The sequence below is a fragment of the Alosa sapidissima genome, chromosome 14 (genome assembly GCF_018492685.1).
Source record: "Alosa sapidissima isolate fAloSap1 chromosome 14, fAloSap1.pri, whole genome shotgun sequence".
NCBI classification, from domain to species: domain Eukaryota; kingdom Metazoa; phylum Chordata; class Actinopteri; order Clupeiformes; family Clupeidae; genus Alosa; species Alosa sapidissima.
In genome coordinates, this window is record NC_055970.1 from 11834730 (window position 1) to 11858512 (window position 23783).

Here is a 23783-nt window from a genome sequence, read left to right on the forward strand (position 1 = left end):
ACACCAGCCAAAACAAGGAACCTCTCCATTCTCTTTCTCTCTCTCTCTTTGACACATGAGAAAAGAAAATAAAGAAGTTTGAGCATCTTCTTCTTAGGGCCATGACCAAGACCACAGGGTCTTTGATTGGTGTTTGACAAGGTTGTGTCATTCTTTTTTCTCTCTCTCTTTTTTTCGGGGTCCCAAACGGTAGGCTTGTGGCCCTAGGCAGGGACTGAAGTGGCCGTTAGAGACATCTCTGGTTTCAATTGAGGAGAGGAAATTTAGAAAAAGTTGTGCAATGGCACAAAAGTTTTGAAAGCCGGTGAGACAGAATAGCAAGCCGAGGGCTGAGGGCTTGTAAACTGGGGAAAGACGCCTCCATGTTACATTCATACAGGATGGAGGGGTATCTTACCTCACATGTAAGTACAATATGTGTCTTTTGGATCTATGCGCTCGTCTTCATGCTTCCCTAACATTTCCCATCTGAGGGACATAACACTTTTAAGTTACAATGTTGTGTTAAGATGCTAAATGAACTGTAAACATATATTGTATGTGCTGCACTAGACACTGCCATTAGATTGATTCTATAACTATGGTGATACGGTCATAATCAGGAGGTACAGCTACCATAATACTTTGAATGCATTATGCTAATTGCTATGTTGTTATAACTGTTGCATAATTGTTAGTTGCCACATGACAAAAGTTACCCCCTTTTGGAAAGAAAATTGTTGTATAATTTGGTTGTTTAATGGGCTTTTATTATTTGCCAATGCTTTTATTAATATCATGTTACAATGTATACCCAAAGAATCGAAATAATCAAAAGAATCTACATGTTTACATGACCTAATGTCTCTTTTAATGAATGTCTAAAATAAAAATATATATATATAAATAACTGAGATTATATTTGTGACATTAAATTTATTTTCTAATTCCTTTAATACCAATTTCATCAAGAGCAACCTTTTGGTTTTGTTAGAGTCATGTAGACATGACTATATATGTCTCAAAATTCAGTTAAATTAGCAAATACAATCAATATAACACCACAGAAAATAAATAAACTAAATTAAGTTAAGTGGGGGCATTAGTAGTAATTTTGAGATCCTATATTAATAAAAAGAGACCTATAAAACGTCTCTCCCTAAAAACTAGAAAATATACAATAATATTTGTATTTGTAATGTACGTGTGTTCAATTTTTCATTTTAATTTATACAAAATGTGTATGGTATGTTATTCTTTTCCAGCAAGCAGCTGAAGAAATGATCTATGACTCTGACATCTACCGACCGCCGATAGAGTACTACCCATACATCAACATAGATGAAGGCCAAACAGGTGAGCCTGTGCATTTGCTTCCCTTGTATGAAGTGTATAAAGTGTTAACTTTCATATTATAAGAGGAACACACAGCTTTCTGATGTCGGTGAGCTAGTGTTGTTGAGGTGACCACTTCTGCTTATATCCCCTAACAATTACTGTGATTAATGAAACTGACAGGAGAAATTCCTTCCTTTCGTTTTGATTCTCTATACTTCTGTCCTCTGGCCCCTCTTCTGTAACAATCAGACATGGCTGGTTGGGTTGAGAGGCCAAGACAAATGTTTTGTCCGACGAGAGTTAGTTGGCATTTTTTGAGTGTGTGTATGTGTATGTGTATATTTATGTGTGTGTGTGTGTGTGTGTGTGTGTGTGTGTGTGTGTGTGTGTGTGTGTAGAGTAGATACGATTTTCCACTCAGGCAGGTGTATAGGCCTACAGCGTAGCGTGAACGTGGCGCCCGTTCGTTAGGAAGGCGGGCGGGTGGAACCGAGCGAACGGTTCGACAGAGAGCAGGAAACAGATGCCCCTTTGACACAAGCCCCAGAACTACAGGCGTAGAACGGTCGGCCGTCCCCTGGGGTCTCAGACACCTTCTCCCTGCTCTTCACTGTGTGTGTGTGTGTGTGTGTATGTGTATGTGTGTGTGTGTGTGTGTGTGTGTGTTTGTGTGTGTCACCCTCCTCAAACACATGATAGTTTTAACACAGGAAACGTTGGTAGAAACTCTCCAGTGCAGAGTAAGACTTATGTTTAGCCAATTTAGTTTAGCAAACATGATAGCCATTAATACATGACTAATATGTGTCTCTATTACTGCTGAATAAGTTCTATATTAAGTGCAATTACACATTTATTAAGTCTTTATCCAATAATAATTTATTAATTTATTCTTTGTAATAAGCAACTCTAAGGTTATTAATATATAGCATGGATCAAATGGCCTTTATGGCCTTTTACATTGTCTATATATATTCTGTCACTATAAGGCACATTTTTAAGTGTATTATGAGTCTATAAACTCTATTTTCAGCCATACTATACCAGTAACCAGACCAAGATTAAGGATTTACCAAGAAAAATTGACCTCATAAGAATAAAAAAAATGGTTCATTAAAGGCCTGATAAAGAACAATGATGCTTAATAGGCTACCACATCGAGCAATAATATATACAAATATTAGTAATAAATTAATGGTTAACTAAACTAATTAATAAACTAAACTAACCTAGAATTCAAATGAGGCCAAAGAGCGAACACGATGATAAAAAAGTTTTTCATTAGGTTCATAAAGAATAGCTATTATTTTATATATATATTTTGTTTACATACATATTTGTTTTCTTAGTGTGTCAGATCACTCCATGAGTGTGTGCAATATGCACAACATTATACTTCACATAATAATAACCATGGTCCATGTTGTTCTCATGCATGCATCCCATGCTGTTGTTCTCATGCATGCATCCCATGCTGTTCCACTTTAGGCGTGGCAATTTACATAAATAAAAAGGACTTATGATACTTCCTGCACACACAATTGATGGCGTTTCTGTGGTGGTAGCAGAGGAGACATGAGAGCCAATCACAACCTGTAGAGAAGCTCTCAGAGAAGGCCATTACACATTTCCTTGTCGCATGCTTGCATGGCATGCTTCAACTGTTTGTAACAGCTTCTCTTCATGCAATTAGGTGAGAAAAGGTACTGGGCGAGAGCATAGAGGGCCCTGTCTCTTACACCCAGCAGAAAGAGCCACGCAACGCATCTTACGCTCAATAAAGTGCCACGCAACCAGGGATGGATTACTGCACGGGCCTACCGGGCCCAGGGGCCCAAGGGGTCAGGGGGCCCTGAAGCCCAAGCCTTTGCATGGAATCATTGCCTCAATATCAACAAATCAGGATGTAGGCTATGAATCTGATTGAATTTAGTATTGGCCATCCACAAAATGCACCGGAATACAGGAAATCACATCAAACAAATTAAAAAATTTCTGGGCGAGGACCCCCAAACCCCCCCCCCCTCCCACATATACGACAATAAGTGGGGGGCCCTTAATACATCTGGGCCCGAAAGTTCATAATCCACGCATGCACGCAACGCATCTTATGCTCAATAAAGGGAGGAATTTTCCGCCATTCGCTCCACTTTTATTTAACCTTGCGCCCAGGGGTGTGGCAATTAACGACAAAAGGTGTGGTCTGGCGCATGATCCGAAAATCGCTATCTTACACCCTCTAAAAATTATTTTACACCACTGACCAAGAAAAACCTGGTCTATAGTGAAAGCACTGTTGAAGATGCACGGTCACGAGATGTGAGCAGCCCTTAGCAACCAGTCCCAAACAACTCCCCTGCAGGATAAATATCCTTAGAATTTGTATTCAGTCATTCAAACATTATTGGGGTAAGTATTGTTTTTTTCAGGCTATGTTTTCGATAGTAAGCCCTTGCCAGTCAATAGTGAAAGTAAATAACTGTGTAGAACTGTTTTGTTGACTATGAGTCCACGGTGAAGTTAATGTCACTTTGCCTATGAGTTCAAATGATAGGTGATTGCAGATGCATGTAGGCTATACTCTGCTAGTCACAAACAGATGTCTCGTATGCAAACAGAAATGCTCCGCTATCTGTCAAAATACCTATGCGCTGTTTGAAGTTGAATGTCATTCTCATTGGTTTAAAAGATGTTACGCCCAAAACATACCCATGACTGATAAAGAAACAGAAGAACAACCCCTTCGAACAATGCACCCGACGTCTGATCACAAAATCACGCAAAATGTGGACTGAACACGCCCTTAAGCTTTGCACCTCTGACCACTTGTCTCTGATCACCAAGACAGGGCCCAGAGAGAGTAAGGATCAGGCAGTCACATGACATCATATCCCTGATGACAAATACCAATGAGTACATTGCTAAACTGATTGTACACCTGGGTGTGAAAGATTGATGCAAAAGTATGCATTTATTTAGCCCCAGCTAATAAATAAGACAAGTATATATAAGGGAATATTAGGGAGTATTTACTCAATATGGGAATGGACACAAACTCTATTTTGTCCCAAAATTAATGAGTTCCTCAATAATCAGGGAATATTAAGATAAATACAGTACAGGTTGTAATTGTGTTGACATTGTAAGTACTCTGAGTTTATTACTGAGTCTTCAGTTCTGAACAGTGTGGCTTTCCTTGACCCTGTTTGAGATCACACTGACAGGGACTGGTCTCTGAAAGACGTATTTGAGGTGACTGGACCCAACAGGAATGAGGAAGGCGCTTCTGAGATTCTGAGTCAGACGGGAGATGATGCTACACATACGTAGGTGCACATCAGTCACTAATAAGACTAATAAGGCAGTCGTTGTGACAACATTTGCATAGGTTGTCATGTAGCGATGTCAGGGATTTGGAGCGTGAGAGGACCATGGCAATTGCAGTCTATCGCAGTCCCCGTCACAGTGTGGAGGAAGTTAATGAACGTCATCTAACGTGAAGGCCTTACAAAATAGTTTCTGTCAAATATCGTCATAAAATATTTCTCACAAATAAACTCCATTTTTACAATTTAGAATCTCATTCTCAGTATTAATTAAGAACTTTCCTGCATGAGAGATGAGACTCACAGTGGCCGTGCAAGCAACAATCTGCTCACACGATTTCATCATGCGCTGAACAGGAAAACCATGTGTTTTGTCACATTAACAGAATACCACAGGAAACAACACTTGTTTATATTAGGCTTTAAAGACACAAAGTGAAAACCTCCCAAGCATTTACTAAAATGCTCAGACATATAGCCCTAGGAACTAAAGTCGTGGCATGTGCGTCTAGTATGGCACTGGACGCTGCATGTGAGACTGTGGAAATTAGGCGTCAGCCAGAACTGGACGTCAGCCTGTTCGGTTTGCAAGACTGGGCGGTATCACTCTCAGGTAGGCCTCAGATCTGGCTTCTACTGAATATCCGGTGTCACTTACAGTCTGGGCGATGTCCAGGCAAATGGCAGGGGAACACGAGTCCCTCTTGTTCTACTTCTCACCTCTCTCTCTCTTTCTCTCTCTCTTCCTCTCTCTCCATGTCTCATTCTCTCTCTCATTCTCTCTCTGGCCTTATTTCCACGTTCTCTCTCGGCTAGACCACGTCTGGGACTACCCGCACCACGCCCATGGCAGTGACTTTGAGAACATTCCAGATACTCACTTCACAGAACTGCAGAGTGTGCAGCCCGTGCACATCCCGAGTCTGCACCCGCGCTTCGAGCCCGAGCCCAGCCATCCTCTGGACCCCAGCCTGGTGGGGCACCCACACCACCTGGCCCTCTCTCCTCAGGTAAGCTCCAGGCAAACATGCCTTATATTCTTCAGTCTCCCAAGATCTCGATCCATGGTCAGCAGGAATCCTTTGTCATGATTGTCATTTAATGGGAAAGGCAAAGGAGGGGATTTAAGGCAGTGTCTGTACAGGATGTACGATATAGATAGATAGATAGATACTTTATTGATCCCCAGGGGAAATTCAAGATATACATGCTCATATGCATGGATGTGTGTGTGCGCGCATGTGTGTGTGTGACAGAGAGTGTGTGTATGTGCGAACACACGCTTGTATCGGTGCGTGTGTGTGTGACAGAGAGTGCGTGCATGTGCGAATACAGACTTGTATCGGTGCGTGTGTGTGTGTGTTTGTGTGGCTGTCTGGAGAGGTTGTTGCTCAACAATGCCTTTTCCTGTAAGGATTCTACTGTTACCATGATACCAGTCTGCCGACTCACCAACTGCCACACAAGATAGACAACCCTCTTTTCACACACATAGACAACCCTCTTTTCACACACACACACACACACACACACACACACACACACACACACACACACACAGAGCTTCTCTCAACATAAAAGACAGACACAGCTTTTTCACACACACACATAAATAGATGGATAAAATCTAGGATAGCCTAAACTAACCCAAATATATTTTCACAGACAAGAGCACAATCCATTCCATGCACTGAAATCATAATGCAGAAAAGCTTGTACTCCTGAACAATCATAGTCATGCCAGTGTTATTTCTTCAATCCCCAGAATATCGCCCTCCAACTTGGCAACTGTGAACCTGTAAAGCAGCAGCTACTGATAGGTGCACTCAGGTCTTAGGATCACTTTTTGATTGAAGCACCCGTGTGGTGAGAAAATGTAAAAATAAATGGCAGCAATGTGTGTGTGTATTTTCAGAGGGTGCTGCTGTTCTGTGGTCACGCTGCTGCAGCCACACACACAGGCGGCATCACAAAGTGTGTGTGTGTGTGTGTGTGTGTGTTGACTGTATGTGTATGACTGTGCCTTGGTTTCTTGCAAGACAAAAGGCTTTGCAATCCACTTTACGTATGTAGAAGACACAATTTAACAAAACCCACACAGTTGACTACAGTAGACTCACACAGTTGACTATAGAGTACATTTTTTGTTTCTAATGACGTGTGCTTCCTGTGTTGTTCTCACCACTGTGGCTTTGTCCGTGCCTTGTTCAACCAGTTGAGTTTCAGGACCACTAGACATTGAAGTGAAATGTTGCATAAATGCATCTACTTCTTCACTATACTTCTTTTGGACTGAACAATGTTAATGAGGCTTTGGATCACAGAGCTGCTTGGGCCTCTTACCACAGTGACACTTGCACAGTAGGAGGGGCAGCCAGACATGTCAGTGTGTTCACCGGAACATGCTCTGTGTCCAGCAGTTAGAAGCTGATGCCCTTTTCTAATTTACATTTCTGATTTTCTGTAAATTGGCTTCAGTTTGTTTGAAAGAAAATTTAAGTAATGTGTAAGTCAACTTACACATGCAAAACACCACTGAACTGTGTTTTTGAGTCATGATGATATTACAATTTTGTCTAATAAGGAAAAATATTTTGTTTTATATTGGTTTTTTTTATGTTACTGGGCTTTGTGAACCACATTGCAAATTCACAAGTTGCCATAAATGGGCATGCTGTAAATGTCAGTTAGCCTGTTTTCACACTGACCCTTGTGGGGTATTTTCAAACTGTTGTCAAACGGAGCACTCATTTTATGCTGTTTCAACACTACTGTTTCTGACTGAGGACTGAGTCAACTGTTCTTCAACTGACATAGTTGATGGGCTATTTCTATTTACCGGTACACATTGAAAAGGAGTTTTTTGATTAAACCGTCTAATAATTCATATAAAACTTGATTTCCGGGTCAATGTCACGACTAGAATCAAGATCAATACGTCAAATATTCCTCTGAACATGTATCAAAACATGATTGGCAGCTTGCATGGTGGTTTAGCCCGGTTGGTGACACAGATGCAATTTAGTTGTCATAGAAGTACCACGCATGTCCTGTCCTCAAACCCTTATCAGTTGTAGACCACCTCTAAAATGTATTCTTTAGAATTTCCACCTATCTGAAACTAAAATAAATATTTATGATATAATCACACCTTATAAGCTGATAAAGTTTGTCCTTGTCGATAGGGACCGGTTTAATCTTCCCACAGTTGCTGATAAAGTGCTTTCTTAGTCTTTCTTTCTGTTCTGCATTTTCAAATAGCCCTGTGGTTCAAGACATAAGAGGATATCTTTGCTCTCCAGCCGTTTTTCTTAAAAAAAAAATAAATAAAAAAAGAGTTAAATAAAGTCACAACCATAGTGTTATGCCCCAGAAACTGTGGTTGGGCGGGAGAGTGCTCTGTAATTTTAACAGAAATGGTGCTCTGCTCGCCCATAGTTTATTCACGCCTGCCTATTAAGTTCCCCTTTTGATTTTTCGTTATCAGCCTTGGTTAGCTGTGTCGTCTGGAGTTGAATATATTTTTGGAAGACATTTTAACATGCAACAGTTTCAACTCAATATAAAAACATTCAATGCTAGAGGTCCATTAATAGGCTGCTGTACCTTTCATGAAATATGGACTGGTGTTAAAGACAAACAGAGTACTAATACTCTTTTTTTAAACAGTGTTGCTGTGCATCACCACCTCTCTCGGAAAAAGACTGTCCACATTTTTCACTTGTTTAAATGGAGTAAAGACATGCCTGTCATCTTGGAAAAAACCAAACCAGCATTTACAGCTCTGTCGCCTTCCCCTCCCCTCAGGTGCAGTATTTCCGACCTCAACTCTGCTATCCCCAGACATCGCCAATCCAGCGCATCTCCGACGACGATGACCCCGGAAGCCGCAGTCCTCCACTGGAAGTGTCTGATGAGGAGGGCCTGAGAGAGCACATCAGCTCCACTACTGGTGGAGAGCCAGGTGAGACAGACAAACAGACAGACAGACAGACAGACACACACACACACAGTGGGAAAATCTATCAAATAAATATAATGTTTATGGTTCTCAGGATCTAGGAAAAATCAATTACCTTAATAATGAAAAAGTCAATTTTGCCCAATATGTGGCCCTAAAATAGGCCAAAGTAGACTAGAATTACACCAAATATGTGATCGGATCCCATAGTAATTGCGCAATGTTTTTATTCTGTGTGCCAGGCAACAAGAAGAAGATCCGTCTATATCAGTTTCTCCTAGACCTCTTGCGAAACGGGGACATGAAGGAGAGCATCTGGTGGGTGGATCGGGACAAGGGCACATTCCAGTTCTCCTCCAAACACAAGGAGGCGCTAGCGAACCGCTGGGGCACTCAGAAGGGCAACCGCAAGAAGATGACCTACCAGAAGATGGCAAGGGCACTGCGCAACTATGGCAAGACGGGCGAGGTCAAAAAGATCAAGAAGAAGCTGACATACCAGTTTAGTGGAGAAGTGCTGGGGAAGGGCCACCTCGGAATTGAAAGGAAGATGTACTTGTAGAGTGAGAGAGAGAGTGAGAGAGACAAAGAGAGATAATGAGAGGAAGTGTGATAGACATTACTGAGCACCAGATTCACTATTCAGGCTACATTGCTAAATGCTCATCCTTCATTCAGCTAGCATTCTACATACATAATGATGTCATAGGATTCTGTTCACAGCATAAGAACCTAGACGTTATGTGTGTGCTCTATGTTAGCATCAGTGAACAAGGTCATATACTCTGTTAATCCAGTCTGTCATCTCTAAGATGACTAGGTTGACTATGAAAAGGAGGACACTTGTGTCTAAAAGTGAGTAAAAATGGGCCAAAATTACCAACAGTTTTGCTTATATGTCTGTGCTGACAGTAAAAATGTCAACATTACTTTTTTACACATCATTAACAACATCAAACAGTGTGATACTTAATGTAAGATGTTTTCATTTTCATGTAGTTTATAGCTATTTTGTAGCAATATGTCATTGCCAATCTGTCATTTCACACTGAGCATGTCCCCCCTTGAAAGGAGACACTATGGAGAACAACTATGTGTGTCTATGGTATCCGCAACTGCTTGTGTGCTCGTCTGCAACCCAGTAGACCAGTGGTCTTGGTTCACCAATGCATTCGGAATGCGAAGACAGTGTAGCCTCTGTGAGACCACAGAGAACATGATCCTCATAAGCCTTGTTTGCAGTGGGGTAATTGTATCATTGTTACATGTACTTATGAGCATTGTTTGCTGTGGAGCACTTGTGTCACTGCTACTTACAAGCATAGACCTCTGAAGTTCGCCTACAAAAAGGCCCCAAAGTTGCCATCTTTTCCCATATAAAGACACTCGGACCTCCTTATATGGGCGAAGATGGTACCCGGATCCCCTCATATGGGCAAAGATTGCAGCTTTGGGGCTTTTCTGTAGGCAAACTTCGGATGTCTATTGTTACTGTGTGCATTGGTTGGGGATTTGTCAAAAAGACAGACAAATGTCCAAAAAGGTGGAGACTCTACCTAGGTCTGGACAGGGCTCGGAAGCTGGACAGTCTGGGCAAAATCCAGATGAATGATTACCGTAGCAAGATGATTTTTTTTTTTACGCTTCTGGTGAGCACCCAATACTTTCGCGTTGGTGGTTATAGTTTTGTGACAATGCAGAGTACAATGGAAAAAAAATATTTAAAAAAACATCAGTTAAAAGCAGAAGTGAAAACCAATGACACAGCCTCATGCTGCACGGCAAACAAAGTTTGACCACAACAAGCTTGGCTCGATCACTCCAACACCAGAGCACTTGGTGGAATCTTTACAAGTTGCCTAAACTTCAGCGTTATACTGGAGCTCTGGTGGAAGAAATGAAGTTGCTACACATGTATATTACTGGGGGACACACAAACATGTAGCATAATCATAATAGATTGTCTAAGATTACCTTTTTCTGTTCTCTTGTGCCTGCTCCAGAGCATTTAAGCTTTGGGCTCTGTAAAGTGTATCAACTGTAATTGTTAATGTAAGTATATAAATCAATAAAAAATAAACAGTACTGAACTGAATTGAATTGCAACATCTGCACACGCACACACAGGTTCAAGATTGATGATGTGGGGAATAGTACAGTATACTTGATATGTATCAGCTGTACTGATTGCTGTAAAGAATCTACTTCTGTGTTAAAGGTGCAGTCAGCAATTTTACAAGAAGTCACATTTGTTTGTTTATGTTTATATTTAAATTAAGAGGCTTTTGTCAAAAACAATGTACATTATATTTTAACCAAGAACAAAACACGAAACAGTTTAATTTTTTGTTTGGAGGACAGGCTGCCCCCACTTGTTTTTGGAGCCTGGGCTGCCTACAGAGACCGAGAATGAGCAGCTAGCAGATTGTGAGGAGATGATTGATGAATGTGACAAAAAATATTATGGGCTTCAAATTGTATACTATCGCAGACTACGCCTTTAAAGGAACACACCAACTTTTTGGGAAATTAGGTTATTTTCTGTTTACCCCAAAGCTAGACAAAAGGATAGGCCTTGTTTGGCATAATACACTGGACGTGGGTTAGAGCAGTTTGCCTATAGCTAGCTTATAGCTAAAAGGAAGCTATAGGCAAACTGGTGTAACCTCTCTAAGATCCAACTGCTGGTCTTCCTAGCCAAACAAACTATAACATCAACATCAAAACTGATTCCTTATTTCATGTTCCCACCAAGGTTGCAAGAGACTTGGGTGTCATAATCGATGACCAGCTGACCTCTGACCATGCTGTCTCAATCACCCGGTCATGCTGCTTTGCACAATTTGGTACAATTAGGCCGGAGCCTACCTAACCCAACACGCCAACCAACTCTTGGCACAGACAGTGGTCTCTCTCCCCTCGACTCCCCCAGTGTTCCTCCAAGGAACGTCATGATCTGGCACTGCCATCCATTCCCTCCACACATGAGAAGCCCCTGCAGGTCCTTGATACACATGGTAATCCAGACTTTTCAATTGTTGTTCCCCATCGGTAGTGGCCTACAAGTGTTAGAGGGACGCCACAACTCTATCTTCAAGAAGCTCTTGAAGAACCAACTCAGAGACTACGTCCTCCCCTAACACATCTAACAACTCAACACACCCAACATGATACACATGCTTTCTTTTACCTCCTCCTTCTAGCACTGTCCCCTTAGACTACACTTTTGACTAGTACTTGAACCTCACTCTCTGGTAGTCTTGCGTATTTGTAAAGTAGTATTTATTGTTACATACGGTCACCTTGGCAATGTATCCTCACAAAGCATCTTCTAAATGAATAAATACAATGTAAATGCATAACTGCAGTTATGGGACACACAACAGCAATTACACTGCATATTTTCTTTCTTTAATCCTTAGGGGATTTTTATCAAGACGTGTTTCAATTAGAAAAAATGTTTGAAAAAGCATTAGAGCAACGACAGTGTAACGCAAAACTCAAAGATTCCTGATGTGAGGGTAGTGAGAGAACAGTGCACCCAAAGCTATCTAGTAATGGGGATCTCTCTCCCACACACGCACACACACACACACACGTTTCAGACATGCACAATGGGAATAGATACCTTCGTAATTTTTCATTTTAGCCCCTAACTGTTGACCACAGCTTCTCTACTGATAGAACAGAACATGTAGGCCTGTAAGGATAGCCACTGGTCGGCTAGTAGCCACTGGTTTCCTGGCTCTCGACTGGAAAAAAAACAATCAAGAAAAGGACATCATCATGAAGCCTGACAAAAGTATTGAGCTGAAGTCTTTATCAGAGACCAACCAACTAAAGCAGTGTTTCTTAAACCTTTTTTCTGGGGACCCACTTTTTAAAAATGACAGACTATCGCGACCCAACTCGTGACTGTGGTAGTTAACAAACTAGATCAGTGGTTCTCAAACTTTTTCTTTCATTACCCACTTTGATCAAGGGGGCATTCTCGAGCCCCACCTGTCCCTCATCGCTCTAAGAAAGTGGTAAGTCAAGCTTAAAATTGTCAAATGTATCGAAATAATGACAAGTTCTAAATATATCCTCTTCAACAGAGTTAAAATCAGCTGGTGCTGCAGATATAATAATAAATAAATACATAACACACATATTTCTGTTTTCCAGCAACATATTAGGAAGCATAGGCCATTTTACAGCATTGTACAATATATTCAATGAAATACCAACATGCTGCATTAAATGGATCCATAATCCAGTCATACTGAGCACTGCTGGTTGGGAAATATTTTTGAAATAAACTTTGCCGGGATGTGATGTAGGCCTACTGTCTCAAAGGCATAATACTGTCGCGATCGAGGCGCCTGTCCCATACTCAAGTTTTTTTGGTGAATGCAGTAATCTTATTTGCTAGGTGAGGTAGGTGCTTGTCTTTGCCTTGTAACTGGACATTTAACTCAAATGTATCGCTAAGATATATCAAATATATCGCTAAGATATGCCAGCTTCGTCAAGAAATGTTCATTAGTGAACGTGCTTGCAGATTCGAACATGCGCTCTTCCTCCAAAAAGAGGCGACTCGGAGCTCAAACACGCGCGACAGACTTTACCTCGGGAAAGTCACCTTGCCTCGCTGTGAAACAGTACAGCCTTTTGGTCAGCTACCATCTCTTCGCAAAGTGCGGAGAATTGACGTGCTTTTAAGCGACTCTCACAACAACGTTCAAAATCTCATGTAGGTCGGGACTAACTAAGCTGCCTTGACACGATCGAGCGCTTCCCTGTGAATAACACAGTGCGTCCATTGCGCATCAGGTGCTACCTGGGCCCAGGCTACAGATAAAAAAACAAAACAAAAAAAAACCCTCCTGTTTTTCACGTCAGTTCTGCTCCCCACCTGGCATGTCTCCGCGACCCACAGTTTGAGAAACGCTGAACTAAAGTGAGACCTGACAGAAAACTTTGAATCTGGATAATGAAATAGCACCATCTGCAGGCAGACATGACAATGTCATATTTGGTCAGCACAAACAAACTGACGAGTGGTGAAGTTAACCTTTCCTCCACCTATTTAGTGGCCCACGAGGAGTTCTTCACCTTTATTTATTCAGGGGGGTCAGTTGAGAGCAAGCTCTCTTTTCCAATGACGCCCTGATTACATACACAATATACAACAACGATATAAAGCAACAATCATAGTTCAACCATACAAACAGTCTGCACAACACCGGTAATAAGGTTTCTAAAACATTCCAAGGAAACCAAAGTTTCCAATTTCAGCGCATGTTGTAAATCATTCCATTTTTTGGCAGCATAAAATTCAAAAGCTGTTTTTCCTAATTCCGTTCTAACATGAGGGACAGTCAAGGTTAGGACATTTTGTGAACGAGTGCGCAGATTGCAAGATCTAACGGAAACCAAACTAGTCAAATATTGAGGTAACATACCAAGTAAAGCTTTATAAATAAAAATCATGCAATGTTGCTCTCTTCTTGTAGGTAATGATGGCCATCCAACCAACCGAGTTGCCATCATATTGAACACAATGAATTAACTCAATACAGTAACAAATTACAAATTCAAATGTAATTTCCTCATGTTTAATATGAAGCATTCTGAAAACATTCTAAAATGACATGGCATATACATAAATAAATACATGTTTAACGTCTCTCTCAGGTCCCACACAGCAAGAAAGACTAGCATTTCTTATGTCCTCTTATTTTTTGTAGTAAGGTGATGCTGATCTTCCATTCTCTGCCTGTTCCCTCTCCTATTGCCTTCGCTGGGGCTGGTAATACCAGTCTCTTAATGGTCCCCTGTCTATGTCAGGCCCCAGTCATTATCTTCATACTGCCACCTGTAGCGCAAGGGTGTGCATTTTCCTTCAGTCAGCTGGAGGGTTTCACCAAAGGAACATACCACTGGTAGAAGAACATGAGCAACAAGAGGGTTAGGACATGTTAAAAAAACAAAACAAACTAGAAAATGTAATTTCGAGGAAATTACCAGTGCATGAAAATATAAACATACTGTATATTAACATAAAATGCAAAACAAACTTTTATTTGGAAACAGTTGGCAGGAGTCATAGTTGATAACAACTGACAGTTGAAATGTCTAAACAGTTAAATAGTTGAGTAGTTTAAATAGTTAAATTATTTAATAGTGAATTATTGTAGTGAGGACATTTATTTTGAAACAGTTGTGGGCAGAGGAAATAGGAACATAATCTGTAGTCTTAAGAGAGCCAGATTGTATGCTTAAAGCCTGAGACACAGTATATAGTTTAAAAGTTGAATTTAGATAGTGTAATGGATGTTGATAGACAGAAAGTTGAATGGATGTTGACAGGCAGATTGTTTAATGGGTGGATGAGTGAATGGTTTGAAGAGGATGAATGGATAGAAAGTTGGATGGAATGTGCCTTATATCCTTGTAGAATGGAGACACAGAGAGAGTTGGCCTAGTTAAGCAGAAAGCAGTTGATACAGGTGCAATCAGTTTAACTGGCCCTTTGATGGGTCCTAGTAGTGAGCAGCTGGAAGTTGATACAGGTGCAAATAAAGTTAATTAGCCCATTGTGATGTCATCAGCCCATGTTAAGTCTATGGGGAAAAATAAGCTTGTTTTTTATTAATATCTCAAAAAGTTTACAAAAGTGAAACATACATTCCCCACTTGTCCTTTTCAAGACCTACGTTACAAAGTTTGAACGAAGTTTCTACGTTAAACGGTTAAAGCTGAATTAGACGCAGAAATTGAAGAAGAAGAAGAAGAAGAAGAAGAAGAAGAAGAAGAAGAAGACGACTTCGGATAACAGAACAGTGCATTTTCATGTACTGTAATAAACATTTATTTAGGTTTGTGACTTCTAAAATTTAACTGAATGCTTGCGTTAGAATTTGTAAGATTGATTTAAATGCTGTGAATAACTGTAGAAGTCATGAAGTCAAAACATGAAGGTAGAGCTGTGTCATGAAAACAACACATGCTGGTCGAACAGACACAGATGAAGAAGAAAATGACCACCATGACAATACCTCCTCTGTCATCCCTGCGGTTTTCCTCCCCTCTGTGTTAAATGGAGGCTTCAGGTAACCTTTAAAGTGCAACTTCACCAGCTCATGAAACGTGGGCACACACTCCTGAGGAGGAACGCATTAGTCAGTGGCAGCTCACACACACACACACACACACACACACACACACACACACACACACACACACACACACACACACACACACACACACACACACACAACCAAACCCCAGCACAAGGGTGCCGCGCGGCGCCACTATCTGTCAGTTTCTCACCCTGCCCTCCTCGCCACACACGTAGGTGAACCAGCGCAAACCCGCCGCCACGTGGGTGATCTCGTCGGAGTAGATGACCTCCAGCGCCTCCACGGATTTGGCGTCACCCTGGGCGGCGAAGCGAGACAGCGTCTGAGGGTGCACGTCAAGACCTCTACGGAGAGAGCAGAGGGCCGACACACACGTCAAGACCTCTACGGAGAGACCAGAGGGTCACACAGACACCCCGTCCTCATTACATACTTTGCAACATGAAGACAGAAGATTTGCACAGAAATATTTCACAGGCCTTGATTTTAGGACCCACTAATGACAAGGTTTGAACAAAATCTGAGACGGTGCAGCAACAGCCTTATCTGATTTGACACGGTATGTAACAGCAACGCCAACACCATTCATTCACAAAGATAACTCTGGACTGTCAGTAGGGATTTTCCAGAAGTCAGTCAGAATATTGCCTTTCATGGCACATTTTTGAAGTATTTTCTATTACAATTGTAAAACTACATGGCTTCACAATATGTAACCAAATTCACATCTCTTTCCTGTTGTAGCAGCAAGTAACTGCCGGTAATACTGTGGTTTTGTATTTGGGCGGGGGGGGGGGGGGGGGTTATAGCTGATATGAGAAAAGAAATTTGTCCATATTGGCTTGTTAATACCTGACCAATAACTGGCCCATGTTTAAAGCAAACTCAAGGATAACAGGGGAGGAGGGACTTGCCTGGCTTCATGTACCATGTGAACGATGGCCAGTCTGGCCAGAAGATCATGAGCCGTGTCTGATGCAGACTGCCACAGTCCTGTGGACACACATGCAGCACATGATATATCTACCCAGTACACATGTGCAGATATAAACAGCTCTTTCAGAACTGATTTAGTCATGTTGATGATCTCCTCTAGCCTCTTGGGAGGCCAAACATTGTAGAAATTATTCCCATAGATGCAAATAACAATCATCACATTATGGATATAATTCATGATAGTATTTTTGGGATATGTAGTCATACCACACATATAAAATAAATTCAAACCGTTATGCACAGGCAGGGCTCCAAAGTAACTGCCAAGTTCTGTGATGCGCTTCTCTAGCAGGTGGTAGTGCTGTGGGCGAAACATGAAATACTTTTGACAGGATACTGGAATACCAACCATATTACCAAGTGAAGCGAATAGAGGACAACCATGTCCATACCTGTCAACACTCCCGTTTTTTCCGGGTTTCTCCCGTATTTCAAGGTCATCTCCCAGCACCCTCCCGTTTTGTTATTTCTCCCGGAAAACTCCCGTAATTTGCATGGCCATCAAACTTTAATAGTTGATTTTAAAAATCATTTATCCATTCAGGTTGCCAGATTGTGTATGAAATACACCCTACACATACATGATCACTTAGTTTCAATTTCAACCGTTTTATCATAGGCTAAAACCTGGCAACCCAAAACCCAAATAAGGAAGCGGGTGCCGACTGCGCAGCCTGAGTCTCGTCGTAAGCAAGCGGGCTAGTTGAATGGCCTACTCCAGAACTAGCTGTTGTGAAATTGTTGGGAATTTAATTGATTAACACATCACATAAACTGTTATTGAGTGTTGTTGATATACTGAACTCGGAACCAAATCTGACAGCAAGCAGCTTTGGAGTTTTGGAAGTAGGCTGCAGGCAGGCAGCTGGTGGATACATAACTGGCATGCGTAAGGTAATGGTAAGGTAAAAGCAACGACTGAAATGCAGTGTTGAAACACGTGTATGAAACGTATTAAATATGCAAACACAGATCCGGTATAAACACTGACACCCCCTCCCCCCCGCCAAAAAAAAAAAAATCTCCCGTTTTTGGAAAGCTAAATGTTGACAGGTATGGCCATGTCTTCAGTACCTTACTCAAGCTGTTTTGATGTGGTTACTGCAAAACCATCAACATACTTTCTGTCTTCTATATTTCATTTAAAAATTTTTGCATGAATGTTTACATCACACATACCTTTGCCTCATCGCCGGCCACTTTGACAAAGTCACTGAAGAACTGGCGAGGCAGCGCCGCCCCTGTGGTCAGCCTGGTGTCGGAGAAGCGTGCGATGACGTCCCAGGACAGGTCGATGGCCCACTGCTCGATGTTCGCTAGAGAGTGCAGAAGGGCCACTCGGCTGGCCTGTATCCGACACACACACACACACACACACACACACACACACACAGAGGTGAGGAGACATATGTGTCAGCAGTCTCACAGCTTCTGTGCCAATAAATGTGGAGGGCGCTGTATGTGGTACTTACAGTACTTCAATACATTTTCAATACAAGTTCTACAGTATATTGCAATCCTCAATGCAAATCATCAGACTTTTGATGAGACAGTTTATATGGAACAGCACTGTTGTTACAACCCAGCATGACCAGTGATTACCAACATGACTATTTTAACATTTAAATGCATGGATAAGGCAAATAGACATATTTTCTTTGTATGTAAAATGTTATGCGTCATGGTAACGTGCGCTCATAAAGTGAACTAAAGCTCACCAGGGTTCCTCCTTTGCCCCGTTTGATCTTGCCAGGCTCTAGCACCGTCAGGTTCTCCTTCCTGCTGGGTTGGGTTGGAGGTGTGGCGCCGCCCACATCTGGGATCTCCCCTGAGTTCCACTTCCTCTGCACCTCCAGGGTCAAGGTCACCTCCATGGAAACAGACACACAGCATCAAGTCACACAAACCTATTTAACATCCCCTCACTTTGACACTGTTAGATATCATCTCAGATTTCTCATGACAGGATACACCAACTTTTACACATACACAATCACTTACTTTTTAATGTAAACCTTTTTGTCGTAAAATCTGGAAACCCAACACCCCCCCCCCCCCCCCCCCCAAAAAAAATAAAAACTCCCGTTTTCTGATATTTTGTATGCACAAATCCGATATTGTTTGCACCTCCAAGTGGTCTGTGACATAAGTATGTGTGAAAGAATATGATGGGCTTCACCAATCATATTATTTTCATAGGTTATATTCAGAGGATTGACTCCACCGATACTGATGCTGTAGCAGCACTCTTGTGAGCTACCTTACATTTTTATTATATATTCATTTTATTATTTGTTAATTTTGCTTGTTGTCTGTCTTGTAAGTATGTATAAGTATAAGTATATATACTCTTTTGATCCTGTGAGGGAAATTTGGTCTCTGCATTTATCCCAATCCGTGAATTAGTGAAACACACTCAGCACACAGTGAACACAGTGAGGTGAAGCACACACTAATCCCGGCGCAGTGAGCTACCTGCTACAGCGGTGCTCGGGGAGAGGTGAGGGGTTCGAACTGGCAACCCTTCGGTTACAAGTCCGAAGCGCTAACCAGTAGGCCACGGCTGCCTACGCTGCCGACTCCGCCTCTCCGTCCGGCATCTTTTGTCTTTTGTTATGTGTCAATGTCTTGTATGTGGAGCGCTTTGGGTATGCATGTTAAATGAGCTATACAAATAAAACTGACTTGACTTGACTCAAGACTATGGGTGAGCACCCCTTACCTTCTCCTCTGGATCAGGCGTACACAGGATCTTTGTGGCCCAGTAACAAAGGCTATTCTCTGAAGACTGTTTGTTACCATTTGCAATGTATAATTGGTCTAAAACAACAATTGAATATCATTAGAAGGCGGTCTCTAACACATCACACAATGAATGAAAAAATACATTCAGAGTACCGGTATGTAAGAAACTGTTAATGAAATGAGTTTCTCAATCAGGACATGATGTGAATATTTGCATCACCTGAATAATACAAAATAACTCCAAGACTAATCTTCAACCAAGCTTCACCATCTTGCATCGGATATTAAGAGGGTTCATCAATTTAGGAACTTTGACAGTTTTTTTATTAGATATCCATTGAGTGCTTCTTACCTACAACTATGCTGTTGGCTTCAGGAAAAGGGCTCAGAGACAACTCATTCTGTGAGTTGACATACACTTTCCCTTGCACCACTCTCACGTTGTAAACTTGATTCTGTATTGATAAACATACACTCATAATAACTTATCTGAGACACAGTTCAGTTTTTGAGTCTTAAAATATTTGGCACATGAGCAGTGAGCATGTCACCATGTGTGAGCGTATGACTGGAGTGATACCTGCAGCCCAGTAGAGGAGGCTCCTGTGTCCAGGCAAAAGTCAAACTGATGCCACGGGCAGATCAGTGCCATTCTACCGTCGCCAAGGTCCTCAATGTCACCAAGTTCCAATGGACCCCCTGCAGGAACGACGGCAGAGAGGAGATTGACACAAAGTAGTCGAGCTCACAAGAGTGCTACTACAGCATCAGTATCGGTGGAGTCAATCAATTAGGGTTCATCACTGGCTTACCCTCGTGAGGACAAGACGAATCCATTGCCCAGAATTTGTCATCTTCGGTGTGCACTAACACCAAATGCTCGCCGTCCTCTGAATATAACCTATGAAAACAATATCAGTGTTTGGTGTAGCCCATCATATTCTTTCACACATACTTATGTCACAGACCACTTGGAGGTGCAAACAATATCGGATTTGTGCAATATCAGAAAACGAGTTTTTTTTTGGGGGGGTGGGGGGGGGGGGTTGGGTTGCCAGATTTTACGACAAAAAGGTTTACATTGAAAGTAAGGGATACACAAGATTGGCAACTTGGGAAATGTCAGACTAACAGAAAAAATTAATTAAAGTTTGATGGTCATGGTCATTGTGATTGATTTGACCATCAGTTAACTTCGAACAGGCACTTTACTTTGGATAGACAATAGAAATACATCATACATCACATTAACGTCAAAAAATCTAGACTGAACACATCTAGGAAAATGGGGAAAATTAAATCTTAGTCTGTGGGGTAAAGTTAATGTTATTAAAATGGTAATAGCGCCACAATTTAACTACATATCTATGATGTTGCCACTTAACACATCTGATCACATTTTTAAACAATATGATAATCACATAAGGAACTTTCTCTGGGCAGGGAGGAAGCCCAGATTTAAAATGAGTCAAATGTGTGCGCCCAAAGATAAAGGAGGGCTCGGCCTGCCTGATGTTAGACTGTATAGTCTGTCATTTGAAATGGCTAAGATTGCCAACCATTGGAGAGGAACGGGGTCAGGCTTAGAGTGGGCCACTATAGAGAAGACTCTTGCTACACCATTTCATCCTATAAATGTGATATCCCAACATTGGAAGGATAAAGTAAAGGAGATCAATCCCATTGTTAAGCACTCTTGTGAGGTCTGGGCAAAGGTTCATAAAATGCACAAACTCTCACATTACAAACAGCCTTATGCCTCACTATGGTTCAATCCAGAAGTACAAATAGGGAAGCAGAAAGTGTTTTGGAGAAGGTGGCTAGACAGTGGAATAAATACAATTAGTGACCTTTATAAAGATGGTATATTTATGTCATTCACTGAATTAGTCCATAAGTACAAATTGGAAGAGACAGGAGACTTTTGGAAATACTTACAAATCAGACATTGTGTGATGAAAAAGTTTCAGTCAGGTGAAGTAAATAACCCAATTGTTGACTATCTTGACAACCCGTTTAACCATAAGGCGTCAACATTTTATAAAAACTCAATTTATTTAACCAGTAGCATATGTGACAACTTGAGAATAATTTGGCAGAGAGACCTTAAGTGCACAATTGACATGGATACATGGAAACAGATTTTAGCTAAGAATGGTAAATATATTAAGGAAGCTAGAGGGAAATTTATTCAATATAAAATTTTGCACCGGTACTACTGGACGCCAAATAGGCTTTTCAAAATAGGACTAATAAGTACCAACACATGCTGGAAATGTAAAACTGAGATGGGTACCTTTTTGCATCTCATATGGGAATGCTCTATGGTAAAACCTTTTTGGCATAACATACTGGAGTTCTTGGGGACGTGGGCAGGGGTAACCTTGCCAATATCTCCAAGATTATGCCTTTTGGGAGATAAAACAGAAACGCCAACCCTGACAAAAAGTGCATATTCAGTTGTGATGGTTGGGATAGCCTCTGTTGCCAGAATTATATTGAGACATTGGAAATCACCCATAAACCCAACAATGCACTAGTGGAAACTCCTCATGAGTGAGACAGCATCATATGAGGTTATGTTGGCCAGGATAAGGGGCAAAGAACCGGGGACATTGGGGATTTGGGACTACTTTATGGCCCACCTGACTTCCAACTAGTAGCCTGATTGTGAGATTATAACTGGATTTTCATGCCATATTTATTTAATTTGCTGATATTTTGTTTGATTGTTTCACTTAACTAATACTACTGTGCTTTTGTCTGCTTAGTCTGAACATGTTTTGTTTTTCATTTTCACATTCCTTGTGACCAGGATAATTTATGCTTTGACTGAACTGTTACTTCAATGTCTGACCTTATTTGTTTTCTGTAAGCTGTACCATATGAGCTATTGTTTGTCATATTTGCAAATAAAAAAATTTAAATTGCAAAAAAAAAAAAATCTAGACTGGAGCAACATTTGACACCTCCGATATGTTTGGTGTTCTAAAGACGTCAAATAGTCCTTGAATTTCCCCTGGGGATCAATAAAGTATCTATCTATCTATCTATCTATCTATCTATCTATAGCTCGTTATAACAAATTGATAGCAGGAGCCAGAAGTGAACACACATGATGGATAGCTATACAAAATGTGCTTTCATTATATAATTAAACACGACAAAATACTTTTATAACCCTTGAGCCAGCTCCTGTGATCTCTATGGCAATGCTGCGTTTGTGTGCACCTCCAACAGCAGCATACCCTGTCTATGAGCGTACCTGGTTACCCCCAAAAACGCCCACAAACAACCGTATGTTTGTGTGACAGAATTGTAATTCATCAGCATCCGTTTTGCGGACGTCAAGTCTGTAATACTATAAACTATTACAGAGCATACAGAAACATTGTGGAATGTGACACTGACCGATTCACATTAACGACACTGACGAGGATGCCACTTCAGCGAGTAACTTACTTGGTACATGGCGCCTGGAAATTATACTTGTCCCCTACACACTGCCAGTTCCCGTCTCTCACTATTTCCTTCAGTGCCTCCACTAAGTCCTCCTCGAAATGCTCCATGCATGGAATCAGACTAGGCCTTCCAGAGGTATACAGAAGACAACAACTTACTGTAAACAAGAACACGTCAGTAGTACTAATACATTGCCATGAACACGTTGGTAGCTGATGTTTGCGTTTACATCTTTCTTTCTCTTTCCTGAGTTATCTAACGCGCTGAGGCAAAATAGGATGCATGCTGCCATCTGTTGTTGTGGAAGATAATCACGTGCAGTCGACTCCTGTGGTGCGTTTGCGTTCTGTGAATAATGGGGGGAAACATTGTTTTCCCAGCGGAAAAGTCCTCGTGAACTTTTTTTTAAGTGGGAACAAAACTTTTAATGTGAACTTGGCCATTTGCAGTTTTTGTCACTTAAAAGCTGCATATCAAGGATTCAAGCATTTTTATTTGTCACAAACAGATACTGTTGTAAAACATGTACTGTAGTGAAAAGCATGTAGCTGCTTAGCTTTCGTGTGCATAGGTGTCTATTTATAAGGATGAAGAAAAAGATTTAGAAGAATTTAATATATTGAGAAAGATAGGGGTAAAACGACAGTGTATGTAAGTGCAGTATGACAAGTCCATAGAGTTTTATGTGTGTAGATGCAGATGGCTTGAGGAAAGAAACTCCTCAATCTTTTGGTTTTAGCCCTGTAGGAACAGACATCTGTCTGATTGTCTCAATCAGTCTCTGTCTGTCTCAGACATCTGCCTCAGTGTTTTAAACAGTCCATTGTCAGGGTGTGACATGTCCTTTAA

At 41.2% G+C, this 23783-nt stretch overlaps 2 protein-coding genes across 2 annotated transcripts; one reads left to right on the plus strand and one right to left on the minus strand.

The window, feature by feature from the left end:
* On the plus strand, positions 1-10689 carry spi1b (Spi-1 proto-oncogene b). The gene is made up of 5 exons (XM_042062623.1): positions 1-404; positions 1245-1335; positions 5460-5653; positions 8451-8607; positions 8847-10689. Exons 1-5 carry the CDS (start codon positions 363-365, stop codon positions 9164-9166), a joined length of 804 nt encoding a protein of 267 aa, XP_041918557.1. The 5' UTR covers positions 1-362; the 3' UTR covers positions 9167-10689.
* A 3501-nt stretch (positions 10690-14190) lies between these two features.
* Positions 14191-23222, minus strand: si:ch73-314g15.3 (uncharacterized protein LOC368688 homolog). The gene is made up of 12 exons (XM_042062611.1): positions 22935-23222; positions 20285-20373; positions 20053-20171; positions 19825-19927; positions 19450-19547; positions 18446-18595; positions 17907-18074; positions 16959-17028; positions 16646-16724; positions 15922-16075; positions 15648-15752; positions 14191-14528 (listed from the first exon to the last, which is right to left on the minus strand). The coding sequence occupies exons 1-12, from the start codon at positions 23039-23041 to the stop codon at positions 14496-14498; spliced, it is 1275 nt and encodes a 424-aa protein (XP_041918545.1). The 5' UTR covers positions 23042-23222; the 3' UTR covers positions 14191-14495.
* Between the last annotated feature and the right edge of the window lie 561 nt (positions 23223-23783).

What these genes read in the sequence shown, in the direction of transcription:
- si:ch73-314g15.3 (XM_042062611.1), bottom strand. Translation starts at nt 23,041, where the DNA reads ATGGAGCATTTCGAGGAGGACTTAGTGGAGGCACTGAAGGAAATAGTG. An exon ending in TTCGTCTTGTCCTCACGAGG is followed by an intron (nt 20,172 to 20,284) that starts GTAAGCCAGTGA and finishes TCGTTCCTGCAG; the next exon opens with GGGGTCCATTGGAACTTGGT. An exon ending in CCTCCTCTACTGGGCTGCAG is followed by an intron (nt 19,928 to 20,052) that starts GTATCACTCCAG and finishes TTATCAATACAG; the next exon opens with AATCAAGTTTACAACGTGAG.
- spi1b (XM_042062623.1), top strand. Translation starts at nt 363, where the DNA reads ATGTTACATTCATACAGGATGGAGGGGTATCTTACCTCACAT. An exon ending in AGGGGTATCTTACCTCACAT is followed by an intron (nt 405 to 1,244) that starts GTAAGTACAATA and finishes ATTCTTTTCCAG; the next exon opens with CAAGCAGCTGAAGAAATGAT. An exon ending in CACTACTGGTGGAGAGCCAG is followed by an intron (nt 8,608 to 8,846) that starts GTGAGACAGACA and finishes TCTGTGTGCCAG; the next exon opens with GCAACAAGAAGAAGATCCGT.